The sequence below is a fragment of the Hibiscus syriacus genome, unplaced genomic scaffold, assembly GCF_006381635.1.
Source record: "Hibiscus syriacus cultivar Baekdansim isolate YM2019G1 unplaced genomic scaffold, ASM638163v2 tig00111847_pilon, whole genome shotgun sequence".
NCBI lineage: Eukaryota > Viridiplantae > Streptophyta > Magnoliopsida > Malvales > Malvaceae > Hibiscus > Hibiscus syriacus.
Genome location: NW_024063200.1, coordinates 2,684,171 through 2,701,868, shown reverse-complemented (window position 1 = coordinate 2,701,868; position 17,698 = coordinate 2,684,171). Strand labels below are relative to the sequence as shown.

Below are 17,698 nucleotides of genomic sequence, written 5' to 3'. Positions count from 1 at the left end.
ACCCTTCTCTTTAATCTATAAGGCTATTTATAGATCCATATGTTATAAAAACATTTGAACCTTTTTTTCACCCTTTACTTGTTCCTCCATGGCTGCTTCTCTACTCTCCACTGTGTGACCAGCAACATTCAAATTCCAATGAAAGATATGAAGAAACACTCCTCAAGCTTCCCAAAGCAAAAGGCTGGATGACTGAACATCTGGTTCAATACCAAGGATTTTGGTTAACCCCTACAATGGGTTTGAAAACTTTAATGTGGATCCAATACCACTTCAAGCCTCGACCCTCCGATATTTTCCTAGCCACGTCCCCGAAAACCGGCACCACTTGGCTCAAGGCACTCATTTTTGCCACCGTCAACCGCTCTCGCTATGGTTCCTCCGACCACCCTCTGCTCAACACAGGCCCTCACGATTGCTTCCCTTTCTTGGATACTTACGTAGACGGAAATGATAGGTCTTTACACGAACTCGATGCATTTCCCTCACCACGTCTCCTCGCAACCCATCTCCCTTTCGGTTTGTTACCCAATTCTATGACAGATGATCGAAGCTGCAGGTTGGTTTACATATACAGGGACCCCAAAGATGTGCTTGTTTCCAAATGGCTGTTTATGAACAAGCTAACGCCTAAACTGTAACAACACAATTTAGGGGTTAAATTTTAGAAATTATAAAGTATTGGATTTAATTGGTATTTTGAAAGAAACGGTGGATTAAATTATAAAATTGTAAAGTTGGCAGACCATTTTAAGAAGTGTAGGAAGTTCAGTGACTAAACTCATGGTTTACCCATTTTTCTTTTAGAGATAATATAAACCCCCATTTCCCGTGTGTTTCAGTAAAAAATTCCCAGTTTTCCCTTCCCTTAAACCCTCATTTCAACTCTGATCTACTCGCCGTCTAACCTCGGATCGACAAACTGAAACCACCATCGTGTTCGTTGTCGATCGAGGAACAAAACCCCTCAAACCTTTCGTCGTGAATCGTCACTGTTCGTCGTTAATTTCAGTCGGAAGTATCGTCGGTAATAACTAGGTTTCAGTTGGTTTTTCGTCGATTCACGACGATCCGGTCATCCGTTTACGACACCTCCCGCACCATTGTGTTCCTTGCATAGTTCTGAGTCCACCGGTGCTCTCCGTTTCTCCGTCGTCGTTGGCGCATGAAGGGGTGAGACCGTCAAAGTTTCCAACGTTTCGGAATCGAGCTCTCCGCCGTTCAAAATTGTGAACCGAGCTTTGTAAGTTCCTTAAAATCATTTAAAATAATTTTTAGGAATTTTCCGACACTGGGTTACTGTTCACGCGCAGCATGCGCCACCCCCCGAGAGTGGGCATCGTCTGGGTGATAATTTTGTAATTAAATTCTGTTTGGGTGCTATTTATGTAAAATTCGGGTGTTAGTTTAGTAAATATTTGCAGAATGTGGCTAATTTGGTAATTAATTTCTGTTAGGGTGATATTTGTGTAAAATGGTCGACTGTTGACCGTTGACCGACGTTGACCACAGTTGACCAGAACTTTGACCGGCTTTGACCGGGCATTAAACGACTTTTGACTTCGACCGAGTATACCTATCATGACATTTTTCGACGTTTCAAATCTGATTCTGCAGTCCGTTTTTCGAAATTCGAACCCGAAGGCCTCAAAATTGCCAGTCAAACCCATTGACTTTGACTTTGATCGAAAATTCAAGATTTTTAAAAGTCATATTTTATGTTTTTGACGTTTTGAATCTGTTTTTGGGGTCCGTTTCACAAACTCGAACCCGATAAGCTGTTTTTGACTGATTTATCACCCGATTCGATATGTTTTTCACAATAAGCTCCGTTTTTATATAATTTATGTTAATATGTATCTGAGGAATTATTGGAAGTTGAATTAAAGATCGAGGGCGTTCGAATGGAATTTGTATGGTCGATCAGTATGACACAAAAATCGAGGTAATACTTTACTACCTTTTATGCTTTTTGGAACATGTGAATATTGGTAAATGCATGAATAAGATAACATTGGTCTCATATGTGTAGTTAATTAATTTCTACACTAGATCCAAATACGATAAAAATTTGATAATTGATTATGGTCATACGACTTTTATAAGAAATTAATGGATTGTTAGAATTAATATTACAAGTTCTGTGTTTAGTATAAAGGAATCAGCTTGGATCTGTAACATATAAATTATTTCATCAAAGGTACTTGGATGGGAAATTTTGAGAATATTCTGGTAGGGTAAAATTACGAAAATACCCTTATATTGTAAGATGACAAGAATTATCCCTGGAAGTTGACTAATAACTCTGAAAGGATATAATGATCTGAGAAAACTACAGATGTGCATAAGAAATGCTAATTTGCTTAGAAAATTTGGATACCCGGGTTTTAACCCAATAGGGTTTATTCAAGATACTAGAAGGCTGTTAAGGAATCATTTCGAGATCAAAGAATGTTCGGGAAAGCAATTAAGCATTGGATCTCTAAAGTATAATAATTTTTGTTAAGAGTTAATACCGAAATTATCTGGTTAAGAAATTATGAAAATGCCCTTCAGAGGTAAAAATAGTCCAAGTTGACTCTGAATGAGAAAGTAACATGAGAATTTGTTTTTAAACCGATAAATTACTGATTTGATTATTGAGATCCTATTTTTGTATGGAAAATTCCTGATAATCCGTCAGTAATATCTAAGAAGGCATTTAACCTGGAAATCTCCGACTTGAGTAAGTACATGAAGAATAATAATTTACCGATGGTGATATTTTGTTAGAATAGTTCGAAGAGACTGACATAAATGATAAGTTTGAATTAAATAATAAGACCAGATGGAAGAAAATGATTGAAATATTCTAGATCTGTAAGTTGACCAAATACCCCTATATGGAAATGATTAAAGAATATCACCAAGCTAGGAATGAATGGATATCCTCAGCTTTGAATGAATGGAAGATCACTAAGCATAAAAAGGACCAAAATACCCTTATGTCCTAGACTAAGTAAATCTTGGATTATTTAAGAATTCAAATAAACATGGATGTTGTACTGCTCTTAAAGGTTATAAAACCAACTTAAGCAGGTCAACCAATGCTTGTGCTATATCAATACTTGAATGGCATAAGAACCATTGAATGCTTGTTCGTTTCCTCAAGTTTGAATTGATGATACTCACTCAACGCTAGAGCATTCGATAGTAAAGTAATGGATATCCGTAAGATAAATCAACCACGATACTAGAATGACTCTAGTATATGACTAAATTGAACTGAATGGAAATGCAATATATATTTGAATTTAGAAAACGTCTGAATTACTATGGAACTCTGAAGTAACAAAATAGAAAGAAATATTAAATGAACTAAATAACCTCAATGAATGAGGATTAAATAAGTGATTTGGATGAGTCTGGAACACTGTTGAACTTACATGATGAATTGTTTTTATGGGTTATGAAACATGAATCAAGTACGTCCGTATTTCCTGATATCGTTGAAACATGGAAATGAAATAAAGACAGTTGGAAGATATATTCAACGATGATTATGGGGATGGTCTATAGATCTGCATTATGGTATTAAAGAGTGAATACACTGGAAGGATAATGAATTGACTTGTTTGCATGCATCAGTTTGAGAGTTATGTAACTCGAGTTATTTGATAATACGATCGATAGTCATAGATTTAGATGACTTGAATCTTCGATTCTATATTTTCATCTAAAATCACTTCGGTCATGTTTGAAAATGCAAGTAGCAAAGAAGGAAAAGATTTAGAATTCCTCATTTGGTTCAATTGGGCTGAAATCCTATGAATTCAAAGTATATTCCTGAATACCCCTGATTGTTTGGGTAATGAAATCACTCGCAGTAAATCTGAATTTAGAATTATTATGTATAAAGGTTCCTGAACGTTTTCCTGATGCACATGGAAACTTAGTAGAATTCTAAAGTATCAATCTGAAATGTCTGATTAGATCGGTTAGAAATCGATTCTTCAATAAGATCTTATTCCTGGAATCCGATCAAATTGCACAAGTTCATGTTATCCATATTGATAACTACGAAATGCATCTGAAAAATATTTGGATTCTCTAGTGTGTTCCTTATGTTTTGAAAAATTGTTTTATTGTTTTAACATGTGGTACACTAAAATCTATGGTTACTGTTTTATGGATGCACCGACTTAACGGTGATGGCTTATGGATTTGTATCATTGTATGAATTGTATCTTGGAGATACAGATTTGTAAAGTACAACTTTGATCAAGCTGGAAAATTTTTATGGACCTAATGTGACTCTTAGGTAGGCTCTGCGGCCCTGAGATCATTCTCGGGTAGGCCCTATGGCCCTAAGATGTGTTCTTAGGTAGGCCCCGTGGCCTCGAACTTTCTTGGGTAGGCTCTCAGGCCCTAAGATGTTCCCTTAGGTTAACTCTTTGTAAGATGTTTTTAAAATACGAGTTTAAAAAGCTCCACTACAGTATGGTTTATGGGATTTTACTGAACTATCATTTGATTAGTGTACCTATTATGATTTTATCGTACTGATGGAACATACTAGACATCCTATTCGACCTCATGAAAATGTGATAGTATGAAAGGTTTGTTATGAACTAAGATTCATGGGTTATACTCGATGAACTACTAATGGAACCCCAGATTATTCCGCAATTGGTATACGTTTGTTTCAATAAGGAAATTATGGCTTCCCATTTATCTGCATGTCATGTAGCATCATATGGTAGTTCTGTATTACTAAGCTTTCCGAAGCTCACTCTATTACTCACCATTGCATGTTAAAATAATTGTACCAGTGCAAGGATGAAATTCTTTTAAGGAGGGGAGAATTGTATCAACCCAATTTAGGGGCTAAATTTTAGAAATTATAAAGTATTGGATTTAATTGGTATTTTGAAAGAAACGGTGGGTTAAATTATAAAATTGTAAAGTTGGCAGACCATTTTAAGAAGTACAGGAAGTTCAGTGACTAAACTCATGGTTTACCCAATTTTCTTTTAGAGATAATATAAACCCCCATTTCTCGTGTGTTTCAGTAGAAAATTCCTAGTTTTCCCTTCCCTACAACCCTTCTTTCAACTCCGTTCTACTCGTCGTCTGACCTCGGATCGATGAACCAAAACCACCATCGTGTTCGTTGTCGATTGAGGAACAAAACCCCTCAAACCTTTTATCTTGAATCGTCACCGTTCGTCGTTAATTTCAGTAGAAAGTATCGTCGGTAATAACTCGGTTTCAGTTGGTTTTTCGTCGATTCACGACGATCCAGTCAGCCGTTTACGACACCTCCCGCACCATCGTGTTCCTTGCATCATTCCGAGTTCACCGATGTTCTCCGTTTCTCCGTCGTCGCCGGCGCGTGGAGGGGTGAGACCGTCAAAGTTTCCAACGTTTCAGAATCGAGCTCTCCGCCGTTCAAAATTGTGAACCGAGCTTTGTAAGTGCCTTAAAATTGTTTAAAATAATTTTTAGGATTTTTTTCGAGAATTTTTCGACACTGGGTTATTATTCACACGTAGCACGCGCCACCCCCGATAGTGGGCATCATCTGGGTGATAATTTTATAATTAAATTCTGTTTGGGTGCTATTTGTGTAAAATTCGGGTGTTAGTTTAGTAAATATTTACAGAATGTGGCTAATTTGGTAATTAATTTCTGTTAGGGTGATATTTGTGTAAAATGGTCGACTGTTGACCGGCGTTGACCACAGTTGACCAGAACTTTGACCGGCTTTGACCGGTCATTAAACGACCTTTGACTTCGACCGAGTATACCTATCCTGACAATTTTTTGACGTTCCAAATCCGATTACGCAGTCTGTTTTTCGAAATTTGGACCCGAAGGCCTCAAAATTGCCAGTCAAACCAGTTGAATTTGATTTTGACCAAAAATTCAAGATTTTTGAAAAGTCATATTTTATGTTTTCGACGTTCTGAATCCATTTTGGGGGTCTGTTTCACCAAACTCAAACCTGGTAAGCTGTTTTTGACTGATTTATCTCCCGATTCGATCTATTTTTCGTAATTAAGCTCCATTTTTTAATATAATTTATGTTTATATGTATCTGAGGAATTATTGGAAGTTGAATTAAAGATCGAGGACGTTCGAACGGAATTTTTATGGTCGATCAGTATGGCACGAAACTATCTCTTTATGCTTTTCGGAACATGTGAATATTGGTAAATGCATGAATAAGATAACATTGGTCTCATATGTGTAGTTAATTAATTCCTACACTAGATCCAAATACAATAAAAATTCGGTAACTGATTATGGTTCATATGACTTTTATAAGAAATTGATGGATTGTTAGAATTAATATTACAAGTTCTGTGTTTAGTATAAAGGAATCAACTTGGATCAGTAACATATAAATTATTTCATCAAAGGTACTTGGATGGGAAATTATGAGAATATTCTGGTAGGGTAAAATTATGAAAATACCCTTATATTGTAAGATGACAAGAATTGTCCCTGGAAGTTGACTAATAACTCTGAAAGGATATATTGATCTGAGAAAACTATAGATGTGCATAAGAAATGCTAGTTTGCTTAGAAAATTTGGATAACCAGGTTTTAACCCAATAGGGTTTATGCAAGATACTAGAAGTCTGTTAAGTAATCATTTCGAGATCAAAGAATGTTCAGGAAAGCAATTAAGCATTGGATCTCTAAAGTATAATTATTTAATTTAAGAGTTAATACCGAAATTATCTGGTTAAGAAATTACAAAAATGCCCTTGAGAGGTAAAAATAGTCCAAGTTGACTCTGAATGAGAAAGTAACATGAGAATTTGTTTTTAAACCGATAAATTACTGATTTGATTATTGAGATCCTATCAAATTCCTGATAATCCGTTAGTAACATCTGAGAAGGCATTTAACTTGGAAATCTCAGACTTGAGTAAGTACATGAAGAATAATAATTACCGATGGTGATATTTTATCAGTATAGTTTGAAGAGACTGACATAAATGATAAGTTTGAATTAAATAATAATACCAGACGGAAGAAAATGATTGAAATATTCTAGATATGTAAGATGAACAAAATACCCCTGTAATGGAAATGATTAAAGAATATCACCAAGCCAGGAATGAATGGATATCCTCAAGCTTTGAAATGAATGGAAGATCACTGAGCATAAAAAAGACCAAAATACCTTTATGTCCTAGACTAAGTAAATGTCTTGGATTATTTAAGAAATTCAAATAAACATGGATGTTGTACTACTCTTAAAGGTTATAAAACACAACTTAAGTCGGTCAACTAATGCTAGTGCTGTATCAATACTTGAATGGCATAGGAACCACTTGAATGCTTGTTCGTTTCCTAAAGTTCAAATTGATGATACTCAACGCTAGAGCATATTCGATAGCAAGTAATGGATATCTGTAAGATAAATCAACCACGAATACTAGAATGACTCTAGTAAATGACTAAATTTAACTGAATGGAAATGCAATATGTATTTGGAATTCAGAAACGTCTGAATTACTCTGGAAAACTCTGAAGTAACAAGAATAGACATAATTGTTAAATGAACTAAATAACCTCAATGAATGAGGATTAAATAAGTGATTTGGATGAGTTTGAAAACACTGTTGAACTTATATGATGAATTGTTTTTATGGGTTATGAACCATGAATCAAGTACATCCGTATTTCCTGATATCGTTGAAACATGGAAATTAAATAAAGACAATTGGAAGATCTATTCAACGATGATTATGGGGATGGTCTATGGATCTGCATTATGATATTAAAGAGTGAATACACTAGAAGGATAATGAATTGACTTGTTGGCATACATTAGTTTGAGAGTTGTGTAACTCGAGTTGTTTGATAATACGATCGATAGTCATAGATTATAGGTGACTTGAATCTACGATTCTATATTTTCATCTAAAATCACTTCGGTCATGTTTGAAAACGCAAGTAACACAGAAGGAAAATATTCGAAATACCTCATTTGGTTCAATTGGGATAAAATCCTATGAATTCAAAGTATATTCCTGAATACCCCTGATTGTTTGGGTAATGGAATCACTCGCAGTAAATCTGACTTTAGAATTATTATGTATAAAAGTTCCTGAACGTTTTCCTGATCCACATGGAAACTTAGTGGAATTCTAAAGTATCAATATGAAATGTCTGATTAGATCGGTTAGAAATCGATTCTCTTCAATAAGATCTTATTCCTGGAATCCGATCAAATTGCACAAATTCATGTTATCCATATTGATAACTACGAAATGCATCTGAAAAATATTTGGATTCTCTAGTGTGTTCCTTATATTTTGAAAAATTATTTTATTGTTTTAACATGTGGTACACTGAAATCTATGGTTACTTTTTTATGGATGCACCGACTTAACGGTGATGGCTTATGGATTTGTATCATTGTATGAATTGTATCTTGGAGATACAGATTTGTAAAGTACAACTCTGATCAAGCTGGAAAATTTTTATGGACCTAATGTGACTCTTTGGTAGGCTATGCGGCCCTGAGATCATTCTCGGGTAGGCCCTGCGGCCCTAAGATATGTTCTTAGGTAGGCCCCGTGGCCCCGAACTTTCTTGGGTGGGCTCTCAGCCCCTAAGATGTTCCCTTAGGTTAACTCTTTGTAAGATGGTTTTAAAATACGAGTTTAAAAAGCTCCACTACAGTATGGTTTATGGGATTTTACTGAACTATCATTTGATTAGTGTACATATTATGATTTTATCGTACTGATGGAACACACTAGGCATCCTATTTGACCTCATGAAAACGTGATAGTATGAAAGGTTTCTTATGAACTAAGATTCATGGCTTCTACTCGATGAACTACTAATGAAACCCCAGATTATTCCGCAATTGGTATACGTTTATTTCAATAAGGAAATTATGGCTTCCCATTTATCTGCATGTCATGTAGCATCATCTGGTAGTTCTGTATTACTGAGCTTTTCGAAGCTCACTCTATTACTCACCATTGCAGGTTAAAATAATTGTACCAGTGCATCTATCGAATTCAGTAAGGGAGCTCTTCTGGCGTTGTTTGCAGAGTATGGTACATGTGATTAGGGGGCATGTAGATTGTATTTTGTTTTATATCTGATTTTGAAAAATCTATTTAATTTCTGAATAATAATAAATCATTTTGTGATTTTACATGTTTTAAGAAAAGTTTTAAATTTTACGCTATTTTTACAGTAGGTCGCTTCGGTCGCCTAATGTGACACTCCAGATCGGGATATCCGCATCGGTCTGAGGGGGTTACATTTAGTGCCACCCTTGTCACTTGAGGAAGCGTTTGAGTTGTTTTTGTCAAGGGATATCCCATTACGGACCCTATTGGGACTATGTTTTAGGGTACTAGAAAGCATGTTTAGAAACCCCATAAAAGATATTGTTCTTGAAGTATGATGATATGAAGAAGGAGCCCTTTGCTGTTGTTAAAAGGTTAGGTGAATTTACAGGTCACCCTTTTTCATTGGAGGAAGAGAGTGAAGGAGTGGAATATTGAAACTGTGTAGCTTTGAGAATTTGAGCAGTTTGGAATCGAACAAAACAATCGTCCAAAAGTTCCATGGGAATGTTATAGTTGATAATCACCATTTCTTCAGAAATGGAGAAGTTGGTGATGGGAAGAATTATTTAACAGAGGAGATGATGCAGCGTTTAAATGAAATAACCTCTGAGAAGTTACAGGGTTCTGGATTGGTATTAGGTAACTAGTTTTTTATTTCAATGTTCGGGATTTGAATTGTGATATAATAAGTTATCAACATATCATTATTGTTATATTTATTTTTGTCTTAGTGTTGATAATTTTTATCTTTCATCTTCAATAATGATATTTATTTATATCTTTTACTTTTTTTAAATTATTTGATTAGATTTTTAACTCTTTTCTTATATGTTTCATATTTTGTTATTTAATGGTTAATTTTTTGTTTTTTGATGGTTGAGTTTTTACGACAAAATAAATTTGAATTGATTTTAAAAATTTCACGAGTTGGTTAAGATCAAAGTAAGAGATAATCTACTCCAATTCGATTTGAAGCATTTGCAAAAAAAAATTGTTGATGAGATTAAATGGATTACGACCTCTCTTTTAAGTTGGACGAAGAATCTAGTCGATAAGGAATTAATCATTAGTCATGTCGATATTTTCTATCTTCAAAGGATGTAGAAGAGAAATAAGTGAGGATGAGATGATTTTATCTAGGTTGCATCCTTTCTCTCAGTCTTATTTGAAATATTTGACAGTGACTCTTGAAATTAAGGCCAAATACAGAAATATAATTACTATTAATATATATTAACAAACTAGGTAAAAACAATTAAATGAAATTCATCACGCGAATGCGTTAGAAATCATGTCAATAGTCCACGAACTCACAACTTCCCCAAAAAATATTAGATATTCATAATCCTTAAGACGTGTTTTCTATATCTTTTGAAGTCCACTAGCCTAGGTGCCAAAAATTCAAAGATACTTTTTTTATGTTTTATATTATATGAAAGATCTTTATTGACAATACAACAAATATTATTTTATATTTTGTATAAAAAAAAAAAACAACCCATGTTCTAATCTTAACTTTTTTTTGGGGTCATACAATTTCAGGGATGAGGTTGCCTTTTGTTTCTTGTTGGATGTATTATTATTGATGTCAATCATTACACTGTATATGGTTGAGAGATGCAAAATAAAATATTATTTTATAATAAAAAATGTAACCTTAATTTATAAATAAGGGTAAATTACCCCATATATCACTAAACTTGAGATATCGTATTATTTATACTATAGAACTTTTAATTTTATCGATTATGATATTAAATTTTTATATTCATTTCAATTGTACCACTAGACTGTTAAATCATTAGCAATCAGATCAAAATGACATCGTTTTGATGAGGTATCTATATCGACATTTGTCAAACACTTCTTCAACTGCCAACCGCGTCGTCATATTGTTAACAATTTAATGATACAATGATATAATTAAAAAGAAAATTAAAATTTAATATTATAATTGATAAATTAAGAATTTAATAAAATAAATAATATAACACTTAAGATGACAGTTGATCTAGTTTGCTCAATAAATAAAGTCGCCGGTGCTTATTCAAATAAATGTGGTTGTCCTTTTGTGCGCCACGCATGGAAAATGCCAGTAAAACAACATGGATACGTCATTTTCTATTTCATTAGTATTATCTCAAAAGATTCGGTAATTAGATTTGATTTGCAATAATTGCTATAATTTCCTTTTATTTAATTCCGTTGCTTACCATATCTGATTTCAACATTCTATTATATTTAGTGCATAATTACTGTATCGAATAAATTAAATTTAAATTTAATATACTTTAATTTATACAATAAATAATATGTGCACGATCTGAATAAAAAAAATTAATTTTTGCCTATAACTTAAATAAAATCATATCTTGATGAACACACCTATGATGTCAATTCAACATTCATCTGTGAAGAATTTTTATTCTTATTTCCATCTCGAATTCGTTATGAGTATAACTTTTAAAATTAATTTTATTTTGTGACTTATAAAATTAAAATTATCTTTATCTTATTGGCTAATTAGGTATTGAAACAATCAAAATTTCACTATATCTATCTCACGATTCACTTTATATAAATCATTTATAAAATTAGTTAAATAACAAAATTATTTTTATGAAAAACGTATAAAATATTATCCTTTGGAGTTTCACCGCATATATGACATTATTTCAATTGATATTGTTTTAAAATAATAATAATAAGTTAGTGTGAACTTGATAAATTAAAATATAATTTCAATGCGAGTTTAAAATATTTAAAAAATAAAATTTTATATAATATTCAAATAAACAATATCTCAAATACATCGTAATGTCACTGAGTATAACACAAGTGCAAAACTTTCAGAAATTAATCAATACATACAACACAAATATTATTGTGCCTCGTACCTTTTGGCTCCTGACTTGTGGTTCGTGGAAATACATGTCTTCGACATGTCCTAAAATTTTTTTGAGCAAATAAAAGAAGAATGAGAAATAATTCTACTTTGATATTTATAGGCTCCACAATGACTTGTTTGATATATGCAAAATTAAAATTATAACAGTCAGTTGTTACTAGAGATAAAATATGAAAAATTAAATTTGATTTATATCTGATTTTTTTCTTGGACGTTTTCATCCTTGAGCTCAGCCTATAAATAGAGAAGCAATGTTAGTTTCTCAACTCACACTCAAGCACTCACAAATCCTCTCAACATTCAAAGGCTTTATAAAACTTCTTTTTCCCTGGTGTTATCAAAGAGTAGTACCACCGGTAGTCCACTCCAGTTTCAGGTGTACAAATTATCGGAGCGACAATGTTAACCTTGGGGGACGATCCGCCTATCGCAATGATTACACACATCGGGATAAATTTGTTTCTAAGGTAGTGGTTTCACCACGACACAATTCAGATTTTATATTCAACTATTTTATTTAAATTTTCCTGCCAGTGCTAATGGTGTAATTTTATAGTACACATATTTCCAACAATTCAGAAACAAATTCATTACTGCAATAATATCGACACCTTTGAGCAAGTTGACTATCCAAGCTCGATGCACTAAATGGGTCCAATTATCGAAGATGGTTCCAGTGGATTTTAATCTTCTTCGAGCAGCTTGATTTAGACTACGTGCTACTGAAGCCACCACCCTCTACACCGGCAACCAGTTCAGTTAAGGTTGATGCTACTGCTATTGGTAACGAGGTCATGCCCGTTGCTATCTCCGTTTTTTTTCTACTGCTGTTGTTGAAAAGTATGAGAAATATAAAAAGACGATGTAAGGCCATCTCTTAAGCCACATATCTAACAAGTTCTTTGACATGTTCCTCAAACAAAGAAGAACCAAGGTCGTATGGGACACACTTAAGAAGAATTACAACACTAATGATGCAAGCATCAAGAAGTACGTTGTTGGGGAGTGGCTGAAATTCCAGATCACCGATGACGAACCAATAATGGATCAAGTCCATGACTATGAAAACTTGGTCTTCGACATAATTACCGAAGGAATGTAAATGTGCAAAGTACTGCAAGCTAACGTGTAATACCCCAAATTTTGACTAGTAATTAAAATGAAATTTTTGAAAGTTTAGTGGCTAAAGTATAAAGTTTAAAAATCTAAGGACCAGAAATGTAATTTTGAAAAGTTATATATTTTAGCATGTTAATGAACGGTTTGGATTAAAACATAGATTTTAGTGGGAATCAGATTTTCGGTACGAGATTTATGTTAAAAGCTATAAAAAGGTAAAGTTCGGTATTGAAAACGGATAATCGGATCGAACCATAATTATACGAAAATTTGAAGGATGTTAGAAATAGTTGGAAATATTATTCCATATTTTAGATCAAAGAAATTTAGCTCAGAACAGTGTAACATTTCATATTTGATCGAAACAGTGGAATTTTAATGACTAAAATGCAATTTTAAAAAATTTATGGCCAAATTAGAAAGTCAAAGCCAAGTTGATTCATCTTTGACCAAGGAATATTTTAATGGAAGATATTGTAATGTCAATTGGTAAATATCAAGTTTCATTAATGGTATTTTGAAGATTTTTCATAAATTGAATTTTAAATTCAATTTAATTGGTTTAAATGACATGTGTATCATGAAGATTGCTAGAAAAATCAAGAACTCTTTTTCTCCATCTGCTTGCTGCAGTGAACCCCCTCCAAGGTGAGAAAAAAATTTATTTTTCCCATTTTTGAGCTATTTTAGAAGGATTTTGACTAAGTTGTGAAATAGGAAAATGTTCTACATTCAATTCTCTATCTTTTGGTATAAGAAATTCTTGCTAAACATGTTTGGATGTTGAGATTTGATGACTAGGGTTTATGGATTTAATGAAAGATTTGTATGTTAGTGGTGTTGAAGATTAATTCCAAAGCTTGTGTAATGACCAAAATAATGTGTATGTGCTTATTTATCACTTGGCCATGGATAGGGTTTTAAGAGATATTGGATTTTAATTTAATTTGATGTTGTAATGAATAAAATAGCATGAATTTGATGTAAGGAAGTTGAATTCATGCTTGAAATTGAATGAAAAGCAAGCTCTATGTACTTGGATAGGTTTAACCATATGAAGAAAATTAGGGGGGAATGTTGAAAATTTTCTTATGGTTTAGGATTAATATTAAGTATTCTATGTGAATTGGAGATTGTTTTGGATCAATTTGGAACCTTGAAAGTGAAAAAAGGGCTAGTTTACAAGTTTTAAGGATTTTGTTATTAAATGACGTTGTCAGATTTCAATAAATCTAGTGATCTAAGTAACTCGAAAAAGAAGGAAAAAGTGCGGGAATTGAGAAGATTATCGAGGAGGAGATTCGACAGGAAAGCAAATGTGAGTGTATTTAATTCGTGTTTGTGTTATCGTACAAACATTGGCTTGTGATGAGCCAGTGACGGAGTTACTCCGATAAGAAGTGAGTCCTAATGTTGTGTGAATTGTGATTCTAGGCTAAAGGTTCATTTATTAAGCTTATAGAATTATGAAATTAAGTTAAGGATGCTAATTAAGGAAAGTTGTTTAGAAATTAGAATTCGAAGAGTGAGTTTAGAAATTCACCATAAATTATAAAGAATTGATTAGAGGATGATCTTTATACTGTTAGATTCATATATAAGTCTAGCTTCGTTTAAAATAGACAGTGATTAATTTAGAGGTGTACACAAACAAAAAGATATGAATTTTTAATCGGTGATAGGTCAGAAAACAGGGCATCAGATTCTGCCAAAATAGTTTCTATCAATCAACTTTGAAAATTCGTTATAAATTGTACAAGTGGAATTAGACAGAGTGCCTTATATGGTTAGACTCGTATTCGAGTATAGTTTCCATTAGTACAAACAAAATAATTTTTAAGTATATTAATTAATACATAATAATATTTGTTTGATAGTAGTGAAAACTTCCATAATATAGAATTTTGATTAGTTGTATATTGGAAGTAGTGGAAGGTAAATGATTTAAATCTAAAGCTTAGTGAGACTTATATTTTGATTTAAAATGGTAGTAATAAAGGGTTAAAGTGAATCCAATTTGTTTATTTGATTACTATTATATTTGAGGACGACTTGTGATAAGTCAACCTCATTTTATTTTCAGTATGATTTATAAATTTTCAGTATGGTTTATAAATTTTTAGTATGGAGTATTTCTATAATATTTTGTTTTATCAAGCTTTATAAATGATTTTGGGTATGAACTGCCCAAGTATGATATTTAAGATGATAAATTCTAAATGTTTACATTTATCAGATAATTATAAGATTAGATATTTCATAGTTATCAGATACATAATAATAAATGATTCTATGACGATAAGTATAATCCCATTGTATGTTGCATTGAGAGTCGTAGGTACATTTGGCATGACATTAAGTGAGTACATATTAGTTCAGCTTTGGTACATTCGTGTATCAATGTTCAGTTATCAGTTCAGCTTTGATATATTCATGTATCAATGTTCAACACCGTTGGTGCTCATTCAGGTTATGATTGCATTGAAGTGCATCATATCTCAGTTTCAGTTATGATTCGACACTGTGTTGTGCCTAGTGTGCACCTTAAACTCACGTACCTTATATCCTCTTACATATACATTGGGCTATAACAGTAAATGTGAAAGTTATGACAATATGTGAAAGAAAGGAACATATAGTTGAAAAGAAAGTTTTGAAATATGTTCGAATGAATAGAACAAAAGTTATTTATGATATTCGATTTTGACTTACATGATTTTTGATAAAATCACGAGATGAAGATTTTTCAGGTTTTCAGAAGGATAAATGACTTGATTAGCCCGGTTTGGAGTTTAATGTTTTTATTTAAATTATAGTTTGTTTCTTATATTTTTATGAAATTTATGGGTTTACATTACTTTAATTATATTTCTTCCTCACTAAGTTTTACTTAGCGCGTGATGATTTTCATGCGTAGGTTCGAATAAAGTAGAGGTCGTGAAGTAAGGAGCTTGTCAGCATCTTATGCAAGTTCAAACCTACGACAATATCAATAAGACATCCTAACTTTGACTTATTAGTGGTATGTACATTATATTTGTTGGGTTGCTTTATCAAATTTATTTTAAAAGGGTTTGTAATAGTAATTAAGGTTATTTTCGTTAGTTTTGCCTAATTTTAGTATTAATCGTATTTATGAGTCAATAGTATAAATGTTATATTTTAAATGGTTTAAAATCAAGCGGTATTACGCAATCGTACTTGGATATGAACAACACTGAACTGCCTAATTACTGACTAAAATCAGATTAGTGTTCAATGATCAAACAATGTTTTATAAATTTTTATGATTAAGGAAAAATTTAAAGTAAAAGGGGAAATTATTAAATGAAACGAAATTTTTAAGCCTTTAAGTTCAAAAGAAGTTAGTTAAGTTGATGTGAAATCTTGTATTATTAGACATATATGGGCTATAGGTGTTATATAACGTCCTCATCGAGAAGTTTCCCAAGTCATGGTCTGATTATCGCAACGCCCTCAAACACAAAAAGAGCGACATTTCACTTGAGTAGCTGGTGGGCCATATGAAGATAGAGGAGGCTAACCATTTGAAAGAAAATGTTACGAACTCTATTGGTCAATTATCCTTTAAAGCTAACTTGGTACAGTTTGGTGCTGCCTCAGGGTTTAAATTAAAAAAGAATACAAAAAGAGGGAATGAGAATAAGAAGATGAAACCTCATAAGGGCACCAATTTTAAAAAACCAGGGAAGCCCAAAGCTGAAGGAAAATTAGTCAAGTGCTACTTGTACAGTCTAGTCAGCCACAAAGCCTACCAGTGTCAACATCGTTCAGACAACTAGAATGAGAACAAACCACAGCTGAATGTTGCAGAGAACAATGGGGATAATGTCATCGCAACAGTAGTTTCAGAGGCAAACCTGGTAAAGAATAATGCTGAATGGGCCGTGGACAGTGAAGCTTCTAGACATTTCTACGCAAGGAAGGAGTTTTTCATCGAGTTTAAGGATGGGGACAAAGGTGAACATGTGTACATGGGGAACTCTAGCAATTCTGAAGTGCTAGGCAAAAGCAAGGTTTTACTCTAGCTAACTTCCGATAAAACTTTAGCCCTGAATAATGTTTTGTATGTACCTGCTCTGCGTAGAAATCTAATAAGTGGCAGACTTTTGAATAAGACATGCATTAAGTTAGTTTTTGAGGCAGATAAACTTGTACTTTCCCAAAACAATGATTATGTTTGGAAAGGTTTTTTTTTAAAATGAGGGTTTATTTACCATAGAAACTCAACTTAATAAGAATAAAGCTACCACTTCTTCTTACATTATTGAAACTCTTGATATGTGGCATGCTAGATTAGGACATGTGAATATTCACTCTTTGAAAAAATTGATTAAAATGCTTATTTTTCATAAACTAGACAAAACTAACTTTAACAAATGTGAAATTTGTGTATAAGTTAAACATGCTAACCCTCTCTTTAAGACTGTTTCTAAGAGAAATACTGAACTATTATAACTTATACATACTGATCTAGTAGACTTTATAAACACTGAGAGCAAAAAAGGAAAACACTATTACATCACTTCTGTGGATGACTATTCAAGATACAAAAAAG

At 32.9% G+C, this 17,698-nt stretch overlaps 1 protein-coding gene across 1 annotated transcript; it reads left to right on the top strand.

Moving 5' to 3' along the window:
- The first annotated feature begins 236 nt into the window (after window positions 1–236).
- On the top strand, window positions 237–17,168 carry LOC120172222 (sulfotransferase family cytosolic 1B member 1-like). Its single transcript, XM_039179740.1, has 4 exons — window positions 237–637; window positions 9,628–9,724; window positions 12,702–12,791; window positions 16,941–17,168. The coding sequence occupies exons 1-4, from the start codon at window positions 237–239 to the stop codon at window positions 17,166–17,168; spliced, it is 816 nt and encodes a 271-aa protein (XP_039035671.1).
- The last annotated feature ends 530 nt before the right edge of the window (window positions 17,169–17,698 follow it).